The sequence below is a fragment of the Ursus maritimus genome, unplaced genomic scaffold (genome assembly GCF_017311325.1).
Source record: "Ursus maritimus isolate PB19 unplaced genomic scaffold, ASM1731132v1 scaffold_14, whole genome shotgun sequence".
In the NCBI taxonomy this organism is placed as follows: domain Eukaryota; kingdom Metazoa; phylum Chordata; class Mammalia; order Carnivora; family Ursidae; genus Ursus; species Ursus maritimus.
In genome coordinates this window covers 53,459,470-53,476,672 of record NW_024423786.1, presented here as the reverse complement: position 1 = coordinate 53,476,672, position 17,203 = coordinate 53,459,470, and the positions used below count along the sequence as shown (strand labels likewise).

At 51.1% G+C, this 17,203-nt stretch overlaps 1 protein-coding gene across 1 annotated transcript in view; it reads left to right on the top strand.

Annotated features, from left to right (window-relative positions):
• CATSPERD (cation channel sperm associated auxiliary subunit delta) overlaps nt 1-17,203 on the top strand; it is a 47,863-nt gene that overhangs the window by 26,478 nt on the left and 4,182 nt on the right. The window contains exons 13-20 of the mRNA XM_008711273.2: nt 3,383-3,496; nt 4,189-4,278; nt 5,058-5,116; nt 8,147-8,225; nt 9,777-9,829; nt 11,595-11,669; nt 12,156-12,284; nt 14,009-14,192. Coding sequence (XP_008709495.1) covers nt 3,383-3,496; nt 4,189-4,278; nt 5,058-5,116; nt 8,147-8,225; nt 9,777-9,829; nt 11,595-11,669; nt 12,156-12,284; nt 14,009-14,192 — 783 coding nt within the window. The remainder of the gene's footprint in view (nt 1-3,382; nt 3,497-4,188; nt 4,279-5,057; nt 5,117-8,146; nt 8,226-9,776; nt 9,830-11,594; nt 11,670-12,155; nt 12,285-14,008; nt 14,193-17,203) is intronic.

Here is a 17,203-nt window from a genome sequence, read left to right as displayed (position 1 = left end):
CAAAGCGGGGGGGGGGGATTATAGAAATACGGAAACATGGATGCATCAATTTTGATTCGTTATTCTGCGAGTAACAAAAAGTCTAAATCGAATGGGTTTAAGCTGCAAAAGCAACTGGTGGCTCATGCAGCCAAAAAGTCTGAAGGGGGAAGACCTCAGGCGAGGCTTGATTCAGTAACTCAGGTCATGCCAGCAAGGAGCAGGCTCCTGTCCATCTCTCCATTCTGCCTGCCCGGGGTGTTCCATGCTTCATCCTGAAGATCCATCCAGATGCCTCTGAGAGGCCCTGGATTCTCCTATCATGGCCTCGAGCTGGCAGGTGCAGACGGGCAGCCTCACACAGTATCCAGGCAAGAGAGAGGGCCTTCCATCAGAGTTCTGCAGAAGCCAAGAGACAGCCCCGCCCCTGCCAGTGTCTCCCGCACCTCATTGGCTCAGAGGGAATGCACGCCCACTCCCACACCAATCACATGGCTGGAGGTGAGCCAATGAGAGTCCACTCCTTCGGACAGTAACGAGGTCAGTCCACCAGGCCATCTGCCCAAGGATGTGCAAAGGGCCCGTCTGCCAAAGGAGACTGAGGATACCCTGGGGAAGAGGGACGAGCCGCTGGACAGAAGTAGTACAGTATCTTCTTGGGGCCCCTCCTGAAGCCACTCTCACAGACCCTGGCAATCACATGGTCAGAAGTGCGGGAGAATGCCATTTCTTTTATTTTTAATTTTAAACTGTTCCCAGTTTTCTTGAGTTGTAACTATTTGTTTATTGAAATATGTTTATTGGCATTATAATACTGTATTCCCTTAAGGCGGACAGCACAATGGTTTGATGTATACATTGCAAAATGATCACAATTACTCTAGTTAACGTCCATCACTTACGTAATTACAAATTGTGTTTTTCTAGTGATGAGAACTTCTACGATCTCCTCTCTTAGCGCTTCCAAACACGCACTGCAGTATTGTTAACTGTGACACCCCCGGGACCAATTTATCTTATAACTGAACGTTTGTACCTTTTGAACAACTTCACCCATTTTGCTCACCTCTATCCCCCACTGCCGGCAACCGCCAATCTGTTTTCAGTATCTATGAGTTTGGCTTTTTAATTTTTATTTTATTTTTTTCAAGATTTTATTTATTTATTTGAGAGAGAGAGAGCACAAGCAAGGAGAGTAGCAGAGGGAGAAGCAGGCTCCCTACTGAGCAGGGGGCTCGATGCGGCACCCAATCCCAGGACCCTGAGATCATGACCTGAGCCGAAGGCAGATGCTTAACTGAGGAAGCCACCCAGGCATCCCCATATCACATATTTTAATCCATTCATCTGTTCATGGCCACGTAGGTTGTTTTCATATCTTGGCCACTGTGAAAAATGCTGCAATAAACATGGAGGCGACAATATCTCTTTAAGACGGTGATTTCATTTCCTATGGATACACACCCAGAAGTGGGATTGCTGGGTCGTAGGGTAGCTCTATTTTTAATTTTTTGAGGAACCCCTGTACTGTTTTCCAGCACCAATTTGCATTCCCAGGGAAATGCCATCTCTGGGTCGGTCCTGTCCAGCAACCTCATCCCATCTCTCAATGCTCCGAAATCCACAGAATCAGAAATAAGGTCAGTGCTGTGCTCCGTGGAGCCCAGGCTGACTCGCTGTTATGTCTCTGCCAGGCCACTTCCCTTCTGAAGGGCCACAGAAAAATCACAGAAAGATTTTAGGGGGTCCATTTCCAAATGGCCTTTGAATCCATGCCCTTTAGTGATACGAGGGGAAAAAGGTATTTGTGCCATACACGGAGTATATCAATTGATTGAAATATCCTTTTGTGAAACGATGGTGCTGATAGATGAGAGTGTTTTTTTCTTGTTTTCTTCACTTGCCACGATAAAATATCCATCCCCAGCTACGGGGATTTTCTTGTGGGCGCTTGAAATCCCATGTCTGGAAATTGCCGGTCTTAGACACACGTGGAGGAGAAAAGGAGAGAGGGTGAGAGCGAGCAGTAGTAAGGCTTTTGGGCAAATGTTTGGCCCCTTGAACTCTTCTGAGGAAGATGGCTGTGCCACTAGCGAGTAGTTCTCCCAAATCGCACAAAAACGACAACAAAAAACGAAACACCCAAAACAGCAACTACTGGCATAACGAAAATCCACGGATGATGGGGCGCCTGGCTGGCTCAGTCGAAAGAGCGTGAGACTCTTGGTCTTGGGGTTGAGTTCGAGCCCCACGTTGGGGTGTACAGCCTACTAAAACAAAAACAAAAACAAAACTAAAACAAACACAAAAAAACCCATGGATGAAAGCTGGGACAACTGGTTGGATAATATGAGTCCTCAGGGATATAAATAAGTAGCTGAATAAATAAAAGGAGCGGAGACACATTCCATTCCCCCTGCAGAAGAACCTGAGTAATGTACCTACATAATCGCCCTCCCGGAGGAGAAGTTTAACCCCCGCCTGAGGGTGGACTGGTCTTAGTCACACGCTCACAGGGAACAGTCTGGAAAGGGTAGTGGAGAAACCTGGCAGGCACCATCGACATCGGTCAGTCCCGTAGCTAGGGCAGGATGCCCCAGCTTCTCTTGGTCGTTTCTCCACCCCAGACCTGGAATCAGCCACTTTTCCAAGAAGCAACTCATTGGCTACCTTCCTAGGATGGCAGGAAACCAGTCCGTCTCCTTGAAAATGGGGGAAATAAAAGGCAAGATGCAAACATTTATCCCATCTTCCCTTCCAACTGTTCTACTGGGTCAGCTACAAGTAGGAGGGGGAAAGTGTCTATAAAATTCTCCCAGCAAATTCGTGAAAACAAAATGATAGAATATCGTCTTGTGGCAACCCCACAGCAAAACAGAGAGACAGCCAGTCCTAGGTGCTGCTGACGGAAGATCAACCACCTGTTGAGTCTTGTCATCGCGATCCAACCACCGGTCTACCAGAACCTCAGAGCCCAGAGGAACACTCCCGCCTGCGCCAGGAAAACCAGACTGGGGATCTACAGGTCCAGTGGCCTGGGCGCTTCAAAGATGAATAAAATGAAAAGAAGGGGATGAGGGGGAGCCTGGGGACTGAAAGAGACTTAGAACAAAGTTGGAAAATGGGCAGGACCAAGTCCCATCCCCTAGGAATGCTCACACGGCAAAAGTCAGGTAGGGGGGGCTCTTCTGGAGAGAGGAGGGCCTGCAATGGGGTGACGGGGTGGACCTCGAGCGTCTTCTGGGGGCTGCAGGATCTAGCGGGGAAGACAGTGGCATGAGTGACAGACTGGAAAGTTCCATCCCTAGGGGAGACCACGGAAGGCCTCCCACCTGCTTGCCAGTTCTGCTTTGGCAACAGGAGCTTGGTTTAATTCATGGATCTATTTGGCGTTTCCACCTAGGCCGAACTTCTGCAAGGAGACTTTGACAACAAAATGTACAGCATTGATATGAACAGCAAATTGGAGCTGACCGCTCTGATGATACCGCGGCCAGGCATGTCCCTGGTCCCACTGGTAAGGCCACCTCCTGCATTTGACAGGCACTCCTGAGACGGGGCACTCCCCAGCGTCCCAGGCTCTGAAAGTCCCCTGATATCCCACAGGGAGAGACCTCGCTCATGAGGCTTCATAGACATGCCCTGTCCTGCTCCTCAATGAGCCTCTGCCTGTCTGGCCTCCTTTCTGGGGGCCTCTGCTCCTTGTTCTCCACCCTTCTCTGGGCTGCCCCCTGCTTCCAATGAGCTCCTCTCTCTCTTAGCCCAGCCAGAGCCCGACTCATGCCTTCCCTCAGGCAGCAGGAGGTGCTCGAGAGAGAGTGGGTATCCCCCAACCTGAAACCCAAATGTCCAAGCCTGGACTCTTGGGTACAAGTAATAAAGCTGAAAATGGGGAGCCAATTAAAGCAAGGCCATGGGACAAAGTCCAGCCACCAGGACCAGCGCCTGCAAGGGGACGCCAGGCCATACACTGGGGCCAGGTCTGAACCTCCAGACTGTCTGCAGCACGGGGCTCAGCAGCCACAGCTGGGGGGTAGATGAGGTGGGGCGCATTTGGGGGTTGGAGGACCCCCGCCTTTGCAGAGCAAGCACGGTTTTCAGTGTGAAGGTGCACGGGGGTCCCCAGTGGATGAGAGCCCCCAGTGGTACCCCTACGTGCTTGCTGGCCCAGGACATCTGTGTGTGTTTCTCATCCTGGGCCCCTGCCAGGCGATGGTGAGCAACCCCCACTCCCTGGGCCTGCAGGCCGTCATCTATGAGGCCGGCTACACTTACGACGGGAACGTCAAACACAGACTGGTGAGCTGCGCCCCTGCCCCAGCCCCAGGCGCGTGTGATGAAGGGCACAGCCTGAATGGCGCCCAGCCAGCTCCGGGATCCTTCAGGCGCTCCACGGCCTGATCTTCCTCCCCCCTTGCTTCCTTGCACACGGCGGGTAAGGCGCTGGAGAATCCCGAGAGGGCACAGCCCTGCCCCTCCCCCCAGGCAGGCAGCAGTCGCCCAGACTAGTGAGGTCATTAAGCTGTCACAGGGGATAAGCACAGAAGCCATGGCAGAGAGCCTAACACAGCCCTGTGGAAATGTGGGTGGTTGGGTAAAATGAGGCATCAGGAGGGGGATGAACTAGGGGGACCAGGAGGGACTTGGCCAAATAGGAGTCTGGGGGATCCGTAGGGCCAAGCCAGGCCACATGGTTGCACTATTGGTTTTGCGCTTGACCCCGGAAGCCTAGGGTGGAGTTGGGAGGTTTCGATGGGAAGGGGCAAGGCATCAGTCTGCCACAACAGAGCCTTTGACCAGTCCTTGCCACCTTCTAAAGAAGAGGGGAACAAAGTCACCCCTCACTAGGTCCCCCAGACAAAGGCAGCAAGGAAATGCAGGAGCTTGGGGTGGTCATTTCCATGAGCTTCTAGAAGCCTCTCGCCAGTTGGACAATTAGAATCAGGGGGGGGCTAGACACTTTCCCAGCTCCCCTTCCCAAGGTCCCGTCCTACCTCCATCTCCCCTGATCCCCGTCTGTGTGCAGCCCCAGGCTGTCCCACTGTCGCAAATGTGCCCATTTGCTCTTGATTCCACAGAACATTTCCCTGAGGCAGCAGCACCACTGGGGCAGAGCCGACCCCAATTTCACCTCCAGGTATGTGACCAGAGTGGGGGAGGGGTGGCCCAGGCTATCTATGGGGTTCCCTTAACAGGATCTGGGAACACAGGGCCAAGATCCAGACTTAGCCCCTCCAAAGAAGGTAAGGCCAGAATGATTGAAAACACTTTCTAGGTGGTGGGTTCCTCAAAAAATTAAGCCTAGAATTACTATATGATTCAGCAACCCCAGTTCTAGGTCTACACCCGAAAGAATGGGAAGCAGGGACTCAAACAGACACTTGCACACCCACGTTCACAGCAGCATGATTCGCAGTCACCAAAACGTGGAAGCCAGCCCCATGTCCACACACAGATGAGTGCACGAACACAGTGGAGTCCGTCCACACAATGGGAAATGAGCCTTAGAAAGGAAGGGATCCTGACACCTGCCACAACGTGGACAAACCTTGAGGACACAGTGCCCAGTGAAAGAAGCCAGTCACAGAAGAACACATCCTGCAGGATTCCACTCCCGAGAGGTCCCCAGAGTATATATTTCAACAGCAAGTTTTAATTCTAGATCTAGCATTTTGTACCACGGTATGGTATAACTGAAATTTGCTAAGAAAGTAGAAGTTAAATATTCTCACCACCCCCCAAACAAAGGTAGATATGTAAGATGATGGATGTGTTAATTAACTCCATGCTTACAGCAAATAATTACATTGTGTACCTTAATGATCTTATAATTTATTTATCAGTTATACCTCAGTAAAGCTGAAAAACATTAATGAAAAGTAAAAAAAAAAGTACGTTGAATGTTATTAATATAGAATATATGTCCCTCTCTCATACGTATGCTGAATTTATTTAAAAATCACTCAATTTTTGTATATACTTGGCCATTAGAAACATCAATCAGGATCTCCCAGGAGAGATTTTCAGACCACATGTGCAGACTTTAATCCGACAAAACTAGAATTGAACGGCCAGAAAGCAAAACCAGTAATAAAAAGCCCCTTTTCTTGGAAATTAAGAGACACTTTTCTAAATAACCCTTGAATCTTAGAATCCATGGAACACAGCTAAAAGATACTCAGAGGAAAATGTGTACCCTGAGCACTTTTATTACTAGGGGGAAAGATGGACTAAGGATGCACGAACTAAATATTTAACTTAAAGAACTAGGGGAACCACAAAAAGAAGGGAATTAACAATGATACCATCTGAAATATATTAAACAGAGGGCAAAAGACAGTATCAAGTCACAATGAGACATAGGCTGGTTCTTCAGAAGACCAGTACACTAGGTGAGACCCTGCAAATCTAACAAAGGAGGAGAGAGAGAGAATTGAAATGAACATTGGGAATGGAAAATGAAAAGTATGGACACAGAACCTGTGAAAAGAATAATGGGAGGGACTTCCTCAAACTAAAAAGCTCCTTCGCATTGAAGGAAACCATCGACAAAGTGAAAAGGCGACCTGCTGACTGGGAGAAGATACTGGGACTGATCTCCACACTATGAAAAGAACACACACCACTAAATAACAGCAACAACATCCGATTAAAAAATGGGCAGAAGATCTGAATAGACACTTTTCCAGAGAAGACATCCAGATGGCCAACGGTACATGAAAAGACACTCAACGTCACTGATCATCAGGGAAATACAAATCAAAACCGCCTCACACCTGTCAGAAAGGCTAAAATCAACAATACAGGAAACAACAGGTGTTGGCGAGGATGCAGAGAAAGGGGAGCCCTCTTGCACCGTGGGGATGCAAACTGGTGCAGCCACTCTGGAAAACAGTATGGAGTTTTCTCCAAAAGTTAAACGTAGACCCACCATACAATCTAGTAATTCCACTTCTGGATATTTATTTGAAGAAAACAAAAACATTAATTCAAAAAGGTACATGCACCCCTATGTTTATAGCAGCATTAATTAGAGTAGCCGAATTATGGAAGCAATCTAAGTGTCCCTCTGTGGAGGGATGGGCAAAAAAGATGGGGTATATATGTACGATGGCATATTACTCAGCCCTAAGAGGAATGCAATCTTGCCATCTGTGATGACATGGATGGATCTTGAGGGCATGATACTAAGTGAAATAAGTCAGACAGAGAGAGACAAATATCATATGACTTCACTTACATGTGAAATCTAAAAAACAAAACAAATGAACAAATAAAAGAAAACAAAACCAGACTCATAGATGCAGAGAAAAGACTGATGGTAGCCAGAGGAGAGGGGGGTTGGAGGGTGGGCAAAACAGGTGAAGGGGATCAAGAGGTACAAACTACCCATTAAAAAATAAATAAGTCACGGGGATGTAGTGTACAGCATGGGGAATATAGTCAATAATATTGTACTTTGTATGGTGACAGTGACAGATGGTAACTAGGATTATGATGGTGATCATTTTGCAATGCATAGAAACCTCAAATAACTATGTCATACACCTGAAACAAATACGGTATTGTATTTCAATTATGCTTCAGTGAAAAACAGAATAAGAAAACATTATATGTAACTTGGAGATAATGAAATTGGGTGTCAGATGTTGTTTTCAATAAGTTATTATATGTAAATTAACAAAACTGACTCAAGAAGAGGTAGACACTCAAGGGAGGGTGGGGCCACCATGTGTGAGCAGACGTTCTCGGTCACTATCCTGGAACAAATGGCTGAGGGGATGGATGAACAGACAGATGAATGGACAGATGGACAAATGGAGGGATGGATGGATAATGAATGGATGGATGGATGGATGGATGGATGCATAAATAAATTGATGGGTCTGTGATTATTTTTAACACTGGCGCAATTTTTTTTTAAGATTTTTTTTTTAATTTGAGAGAGAGAGAGAGAGTGTATGAGCAAGGGGGAGGAGGCAGAGGGAGAGGGAGAAGCAGACTGCCCACTGAGCAGAGAGCCTGACATGGGGCTTGATCCTAGGACCTTGAGATCATGACCTGAGCCAAAGGCAGACACATAACCATCTGAGCCACCCAGGCGCCCCAACGCTGATGCTATTTGTGAAACAGGTATGAAATACCACACATTCCTGTTGCCTTGCAGCATAAAGAGACCCACAGGATCTACCATCACTCTGGACATAGCCAACAAGGAAATTTCGTGTGTGGACCTCAAGCCACTGGTATGTCCCAAATTTTTGCTGTCCCATATTCTTTGTTGTTAGTGTTAAGAATAATGGCAGTGTGGGGAGTATGGCACCTGGGGGGCTCAGTTGGTTAAGCGTCTGACTCTTGGTTTCAGCTCAGGTCTTGTTCTCAGGGTCGTGAGTTCAAGCCCCGCTTTGGGCTCCACGCTGGGTGTGGAGCCCACTTAAAAAAAATAAAAGAAAAAAATAAAAGAATAATGGCAGTGGGCCTCATCTGTCTTTTCCTTGAGGGCTGGCTGAGCCCATGCCCAGGGTCTGAAAATGAAGGTGATCCCGTCCCAATTGCCAGGGTCACTCCCTTTCCTCCTGACAGCATCCCCCAGGGCTGCCCCTGATGACTCACCGTCCTCGGAGGAGATGCATGCATGGAAGTCTCATTCCTTGTTGGATATCCCCAGAACAGGTCTCACCAACTCTGGTAACAGCATTTCTTGGTGCTCCAACACAACGGAAAACAATATACATCCACACGGAAACCTGTACACAAGTATTCATAGGGGCATTATTCCTAATAGTCAAAAGGTAGAAGCAACCCAGATGTCTACAGATGGGTGAATTAATAAACACAATAGGGCCCATCCTCACACTGGAATATAATCCAGCCTTAAAAGAAAGGACATCCTGACACCCGCCACGACGTGGCCAGACCCTGAGGTCACTGTGCTCAGTGAGAGCAGCCAGACCCAGAAGGACACATCCCGCAGGACCCCACTCCCAGGAGGTCCCCAGAGGAGTCCCGGCCACACAGACAGAGAGGAGGTGGTGGGAGCCAGGGTTGGGGCAGGGGGTGGGGAGTCCGTGCTTCCCGGGAACAGAGTCTCCAGGTGGGGGAGATGGAAAGTTCTGGAGACGGAGGGTGGGGTTGGCTGCACGACTGTGTGAGTGTGCTTCATGCCGCGGGGCTGTGCGCTTAGAGATGGTTAATATGGTGAGTTTCATGTTGTATATTCTATACCACAGTTTTTGTAAAATTGATACAAATCTTGCATTCTGTTCCATGGTAAATCCGGGTTCGCCTTAATATAAAGCTCTTTTTCAAACACCAAAAGTTTCTCTTATGCTTTTTAGACTCCTTTTCATATCTCTGAGGATGCCACCGTACCCCAGGTTGAGAAGCATGTCCCTAAGACTCTCAGGCTCACCCCAAATAGCTTTTTCTCTTTTCTCCTTTCTGTTTGTTTATTGAAGCCCATTCATTCATTCGTTTGTTCATTCATTCATTCATTCTCCTCCCCTGTCTTCTATATGCCAAGTATTATCCTGCATTTATAAATTGGTTTCTGGTTAGAGCTAAGACGTAGGCCGGTGATGGGAGGCACTTAGGCTCACCCCATAGCTCTGGTGGGCTCTTAGGGCTTGAGCTCCAGGGGCCAAGCCTGGCTGCAGTGACTCCCAGGAGCCTGGGTCATCGTGTCAAGATCCGGGCGCATCATGTCCAGTCTCTCCTGGGTGTGAGTTTTTGCTGGGGCTGGGCCATCAGTGGCTCTCACTGACCCAGGTCAGCATCCCTGCCTCTCTCCTCTGCAGACAGCGCTCATTTCCGTGGGTTGCGACCAGGAGAAAAAGATCGTCATTCAGAAGTAAGTGTGCTGCTGTCAGGGTGAGGGGTGGGGACGGACAAGCGTGGTCACAACTGCTTCACGACGGTTGAAGTCAGGGGACGTTATTCTGTCTACTTTTGTGTATATTTGACATTTCCATAATAAATAGTCAAATAAGGACTACGAACGGGTTAAGCTGGTGTTTCTGGCACAGTGACCTCCCCTCCTTTATCAATTGGTGACACTTACCTTTTTTCCTCTTCCCTAATCTGTTTGTGTGTTCTCTTTTCTTTTATGAGTCCCTGAACTCTTCATTTTGGTTAAAATTGCTGAGGGTTTTTAGTTTTAATTGGTTGCGGAAATTTTGGGGAACTTGGCCTCCACTATCCATAGTTACTCCCAGGGAATGCAGCCATGAGAATCCAATTTAAAAAAGAAAAAAGCCAGAAGATCAGCCAAACTGCCATCCTTTTCCCATTCAGGCAGTGGTGTGCTGATAACTGTGTTAACAATTGGTTCTGGGTGGAGGCCCTGAATCCAAGCACGGCCCAATTCCTGTGGTGTGAATCCGCCCGCCCCGTCGATTTCAAGCACGAACGCTGGCCGGCAAAATTCCAGAACATTTAACGCTTGGCTCTAGGATTAGTCGGGGCTAGCTTCAGTGCCCCACAGCTCAAGGGCAACAATAAACTCAGGCGATGATTTTACCACATTTCCCGCAAATGGAAACATTTTGTTGAATCAATAAATTATATATTTAGGACATGTGTGCAGGATACAGTTTTTAAACAATATACAAAGAGCTTCTGCCAGAAAGAGAGTGGGGTAAGATATTTGCCACATGTGTAACCAACAAAGGACTTGCATCCAGACTTTATAAAGAATTCCTACAACTTAATAATTTTTTAAAAAGACATTTTTTTTAAAAAAGGGCAAAAGTCTTGAACAGGCACTTCCGAAAAAGAAACAAGAAAGAAATCCACATGGCTGGTAAACATGAAAAAGTGCTGGAAAGGTGGCCAACCTCACTTAAAAGGGAAAAGAAAATGAAAACTTTTCTTAGAGGCCATTATTCACCCACCAGCGTGGGAAAATTTACAGAGCGTGGCCAATGCAGCGTGGCAAGTGCTGGTCAACATGGGGAGCCCCTGGCGGCCTCCAGAACGCACTGACGTCGCTGGTAGGTAGATGCGTTTTTCAGCTGCTTTAGAAAGCACATCTTTGACCCAGCAATTCCAATCATGCACTTGGACATTGGCAAGGGTTCCAGAATGTTCTCAGCAGTATTATTCCTAATAGCTGCCAGCTGGAAGCAAGCCAGCTTGAATCTATCGACAAGAGGATGGACGGACAGGTGCGGTGGCTGCATGCAACGGACGACCCCAGCCGTGAAAACCACGGAGGCGGAATTGCCTGGACGGGTTGTACAAACAAGGATGTGGAACAGAAGGTGCAAAAAACACACAACATGATTCTAGTCTTTAAAACCCCAAATCAGGCAGAAATACACCACGTTGCCTAAGGAGGCATGCCCGGATGGTGACACCACAAAGAAAATCCAGAAAATGATTGTCTCAAGAGTCCAGACACCCAGCGCCTAGGTCTGGGCCTCTGACAATCATTCTCCCACGGGAATTTGGGCTCCTTGGAGATTCTGGGCAGGGAAAATGCAAGCCGAGCCTGGAAGTAAGACAGGTCTCAAAAATGAAGCCAGCGGGGGTATACGTGTCCAAGGGAAGAATTCGAGATTCTTTGGGTGCTGCATGGGGGCAGGGAGCTTCTCACCACCTTTTGTCGCTCACAGCGAAATCTCAGCCTGTCACCATGGCATCCTCGACCCCGTGGGCCTTCAGGACAATTACAGCTACGTCATCGAGAGGTAAGCCTGACATTTCCCTTCAGGGCATCCCTCCCGTGACTGCCCCCCGGGCGCCAAAGGCAAATCGGAAATCATTTTTAGATTGATATCTGGACAGTAGGGAATCTGAGGTGGGGAGGGGACAGGTGGGGGGGGGCGGGTCTGCAGGGAGCCAGTGCGATGCGGCAGGGCCCCCGGCCCAGGCCTGCCCACCTACCAGGCTACCCTTCCACCATCTTGCCAGCCTCCCACCTGCTCTTGGATCCTGAGCACCTGCTCGCCTGAGCAAGCAGAGGTAGCCAGACACCGTCAGCCAAGGCAGGAGGGGGTGAGGGCCAGGGTGACCCTCTGTGCATGCGGCTGGTCCCAAGTGCCACTGAGCAGGCATGGGGTGAGACTTGGCCCTTCTTGGCACCCAGGCACAGGGAGCCTCCGACCCCCAGCATAGGAACACACACACCACGGCCCCTCAGATACAAGCCCCCACCCCCACCTGTCTCTGCCTAGGGAAGCCTACGACCCCAACTTCCAGGGGCAGAAGGCCAGTGAGGATCTGGTGGTGGACTACCAGTACGAGAAGCTGGGCTGCCCCCACCTCGTCTACTACAACACCCCGTGGAAGCCCGTGGTGGAACTGTAAGACCCCAGGAGGGCCCTTCACGTACCCCATTACCTCCGATAGCGCTCCCTCCTCCCTGCTGCCTTCCCCACCCCTCTCTGCACAACCAGGGCCCCTCCCGGCCCTGCCCCTGCTGTGCCCTCGCCCTGCGATGCCTGTTTTCTTTTTTTTTTTTTTTAAGATTTATTTATTTTAGAGAGAGAGAGAGCGTGCACAAGTGGGGGGAGGGGCAGAGGAGAGAGAATCTCAAGCAGACTCTGCACTGAGCGTGGGAACCCGACACAAGGCTCGATCTCATGAGATCGTGACCTGAGCCGAAAGCAAGGGTCGGACCCCCAACTGACTGAGCCACCCAGGCGCCCCCTCTTCCTGCAATGTCTTACCTCACGCAGCCATAACAAAATATCACCGACTAGGGGCTTAGATGACAGACGCTGATTTTCTCACGGTCCTGGAGGCCGGAGGTCCAAGGTCAGAGTGCCGGCAGGGCTGGTTTCGCCAAGGCTCCCTCCTTGGCTTACGGGCGGCCACCTTCTGCCTGTGTCCTCCGGTGACGGAGGGAGCGAGCACAGCCGTGCTTCTCCCCGCCTCCCGTGGGATCAGGGCCCACCCTTACAACCTCACTCAGCCTCAGCCACCTCTTTAAAGGCCCCAAGTCCAAACACAGTCATATGGGGAGCTAGGGCTTCCCCACGGGAGTCTGGGGACACGGCTTAGCCCACGGCTCTCATTTTGCTCCCCCTTCCGTGGACTCTGCTGCCTTCCTTCGTCACAGCCCCTGCACACCCACCATGCGTGGCCTCTGCACTGTCGTGGGTGGTCGACCCGTGGGGGCCAGAACCACACCACCCCAGGGGGGAGCTACCTCCCTGAAGCCCCAGACTGGCCCCGCCCAGTGGAAAAGCTCCATCCTTCCGTGCGCCCAGTCAGAGTGCTCCGAGTGTGGCCGGTGCACCTGAGGAACTGGCTTTTTCCATTTTACTTAATGATGATTGTTTTAAACAAGCACGTGTCGGCCAGCGGCTCAGCTCCGTGCCCTGCAGACCATCTGAGTCAGTGGCAGTGGGTGGACTTCACGGTGGCAGGAACCCGCTTACACTTGAAAACAGGCAGGGTCATTAGGACGTCCTGTCTCAGCTCCCCATGGCCCTAATCCCACGTGCCAGCGAGACTGTGGGCAGGGCACACAGGACCGAGCCCCAAACTCAGGGCGGCCATATGGGGGGATGCAAGCCCAGAAGGAAAGAGACCAGTCAGAGGAGGGGCTAAGCTCCCACCTGGCAGGAGACCACAAACTGCCCCCAAAACGATGATTTTAGAACAACCCAAATCAACAGCCCTAAATATATCCCTTTGGAATGGTGGCAGATGTCATCAGAGAGATGTCAGAGGACAAGTGTGAAGGGTTTTATTTGTGTATTGGTTTACTTGCTTGTTAACTAATTCATCCATTTCTTTACAAGTGATAGTGTTTGGCCATAGACCCTCCCGTCAGTTTCTTCCAGTCTCTGCTTCTCAGAGAGACCTTGTGGCCACCCGGCAGGAGACAGGGCCCGTGCCCCCCAGCTCCCCACCCTCCCTTGTCCCACCTGCTGCTGCTTCCCTCCACCAAGTGTCAGCCTGGTGAGGTGGGGGGGCACCCCGTTCCTTGCTGCCGCTGCCGCCCCCAGCACAGCCTCAGCACACCTCAGGACTGCCGCATCCCCGCCCCTTGCAGCCCAGTCCTACACCTGTGTCCTAGGTGGCGGGAAGGAAAGTTCCAGGAGGTTATCAAGGCAGAGTTCGTCCTGCTGGAGGTGCACGGGCTGTTCACATACACGTACTCCCTGACAGCCCAGACGGCGCTCTGCCGAGCCCAGCCCCAGAATTGGACCTCCATCATGGAGAACGCCGGCGACAAGTGGCCCTTCGCCTGGGACCGAGAGGTAGCGTTCCCTCTTTTTCCAAAACAGGTCCGAACAATGCGCTGTTGGCCAGCGGTCAGACGGGTCTGACTGGTCATGCTGGGGTGTGTTGGGGGGGCTGTCTCAGTGCACGGGGGGCTGCTGTAACAGCATACGCTGGATGGCTTATGACAGTAGGCATTTATGTCTCATGCTGCTGGAGGCTGGGAGTCCCAGTTCAAGGCTCGCTGACCACTGTCCTCTCCACACGTCTTCACAGGGCAGAAGGCATAAAGGCAATCATCCCATTCATGGGAGCTCCACCCTCATGACCTGAGCCCCCCCCATCATCTGTGGGGTAGGGTTCAGCGTAGGGATGGGGGGGGACACAAGCCTTCAGTCCACAGAAAGGGGGTGGGGGGTGGGATGCACACGATGACCCCTGGGGCCCTGGGGCTGCATCTGGGAGTGTGAGGCTAGCAAGTCCTTCGGGAATCTCTCCCACCGGAGCTGGCCAAACAATCGGGGATGTCAGCACCAAGGCGCTGGGCGAGGGGGGGGGGAGGAGCATTCTCACAATGCGCAAAATTCCAGAACCATCCAAATGCCTATCACTACTGAGGCTGATTAAATTCATGGTCTCTCCGGCCGCGGGAGCGTTTCTATAGTGCACACGGGTTCGTACGCAACGGAGAAATAAGGGCATGGTGTCCGTGTAAGGAAGAGCTCCCGCGGGGCCTCCTTCGAGCCTTCTGGCGGACAGGTTGTGGCTATTCAGTCTTTCAACGCCAAGGGCGCGGACGCAACGCAGCGCAGCAACGCCGCCAATAGGTGGCGCTCGCTCCCCACACCTGAAGCCGATCCCGGGCGCAGACACTTGGCTCCTGTATTTGCGCTTCCTTTCCCAGCCGGCACCTTCCAAGCTTTCTCACGCTCCCTCTGTCTGAGTTTGATCATTTATTTTGTTACTGACGATGCGCTTACTTTTTTTTTTCCCCCACTCTGAGGTGAAATTCACCTAAACTATAACCAACCCTTTTAAAGTTACACGCGTTTGCTGCGCAAGCCCCACGTCCCTGATCTTTTTTTTTAAGAGAAAGCCACATATATGTGATTTGCGTTTATTATTTTCCGACTGTGTCCATAAGGAGTATGCATTCTTCTTGTTAGTGCTGTCATTCAAAGTAGCATGCGAGCATGCGTTTAGGAGATTGTCCCAGTACTTCCCCCCGCCCGCCCATCAGTCCCAGTGAGTGGCAATTTGTAGGATGTGAAGGTTTTTCTATCATGGAGCCACAATGCCTGGATTTTCAGCACAGTCACTGGATGGGCTGTTCGACGGCCACTCGGCCACTGAAACCCACAAAGTGGAGTTAGCTACGTCAATATATACGGGGCTTTAGGCTAAGCAACTGTCTCCTTTGTTCGTTTCACATGGTCTGTATATGACCCAGCTTTTTAATTTTTTTTACTCCCAGAGCCTTTTTTTTTTTTTTAAAGTAGGCTCCATGCCCAGCCTGGAGCCCAGCATAGTGCTTGAACTCACAACCCTGAGATCAAGACCTGAGCTGAAACCAAGAGTCGGATGCTTAACTGACTGAGCCACCCAGGCGCACCCTGAAGGATTTTTTTTTTTTTTAAAGTAAGCTCTACACCCAGCGTGGGGCTCAAACTCATGACTCTGGGATCAAGAGTCGCATGCTCTACTGAGTGACCTAGTCAGGTGCCCCACACCCCTTTTAAAAATTAAGGATTTGTAAACGTGTTTTCAATTGGGGTAAAATACGCACAACATAAAAGGTACCACTGTGAGCATTTTAAGCGGCACGAAGCACACTCAGGCCATCGTGCAGCCACCCCACCCTCCATCTCCAGAACGTTCCGTCTCTCCACACGGAGACTCTGTCCCCAGGAAGCACGGACTCCCCACCCCCTGCCCCTGCCCTGGCCCCCACCAGCTCCTCCCTGTCTGTGTGGACGGGACTCCTCTGGGGACCTCCTGGGGGTGGGGTCCTGCGGGATGTGTCCTTCTGGGTCTGGCTGCTCTCGCTGAGCCCGGTGTCCTCGGGGTCCGTCCACATCGTGGCTGGTGTCAGGGTCCCTACCTTTTTAAGGCTGAATGACATTCCACTGGATGGACGGACACCATTCATTCTCCTGTCAGTGGACACTGGGATTGTCCACATCTTGGGCAGTGTGGCTAATTAATGCTGCTATGAACACAGACACGCAAACATCTCCTTGAGACCCTCACTTCAGTTCTCCAGTGTCTCTTCTTAGAAGCGCACTAATCTCTCCCTCAGGACCTCATCCAAACCTAATTACCTCCTAGAAGCCCCACCTCCAAATTCCAACCCTTTGCGGGCTACGGTTTCAACATATGAATGTGGGGGGGGGCACGTTCAATGCCTAACGGGCACAACAACAGGGCCTGGTGCGGGACTGGATGATGCGGGAGGAGAAGGGAAGCGTCAAGCCTTGCCGTCGTTTCCAGCTTGAACACGTGGGCGGACCCCGGGGCCATTTCCATCACAGGGATGAAGCAGGCAGCGGAAGGGAATGCAGCGCTCTAGCGGCATGCGGGAAACTCAGAGGTGCCACAGAGGAGCCCAGTGGCTAGCGAAACCCAAGGAGACGCCAGAGGACAAGTTGGGGCTGGCGTGGGTTTGAGAACCAGCTCTGTTGGTGTGCTGACTTAAGGTTGTGTCTGCCAAGGAAGCCAGGGGAAGGAGCAGAGCGGCTGGAGGGCTGTGCTGGCGGGGGCGGTGGGGGGGCTCCTCAGCAGGGTTGTCTCTTGCAGTTCTGCACCTCAGACCCGAGGCAGGGACATCCAGCTGGCGGGTCCAAGAAGATTCTGTCCTGTGCGGGGCTTCTGTTAGCCCAGAGCTGGGTTGTCCATGTGCTTTTTCTCTCCCCAGCACGGTAGCCTGGGCTCCTTTACAACAATGGCCTCGGGGTTCCAAGGGCGGAAGGTTCCAGACCCCCGAAGTCCCAGACCCAGGACCCTCCCACGTTCTACTGGTCAGAAGCAGATTGCAGAGTCCACCAGACCC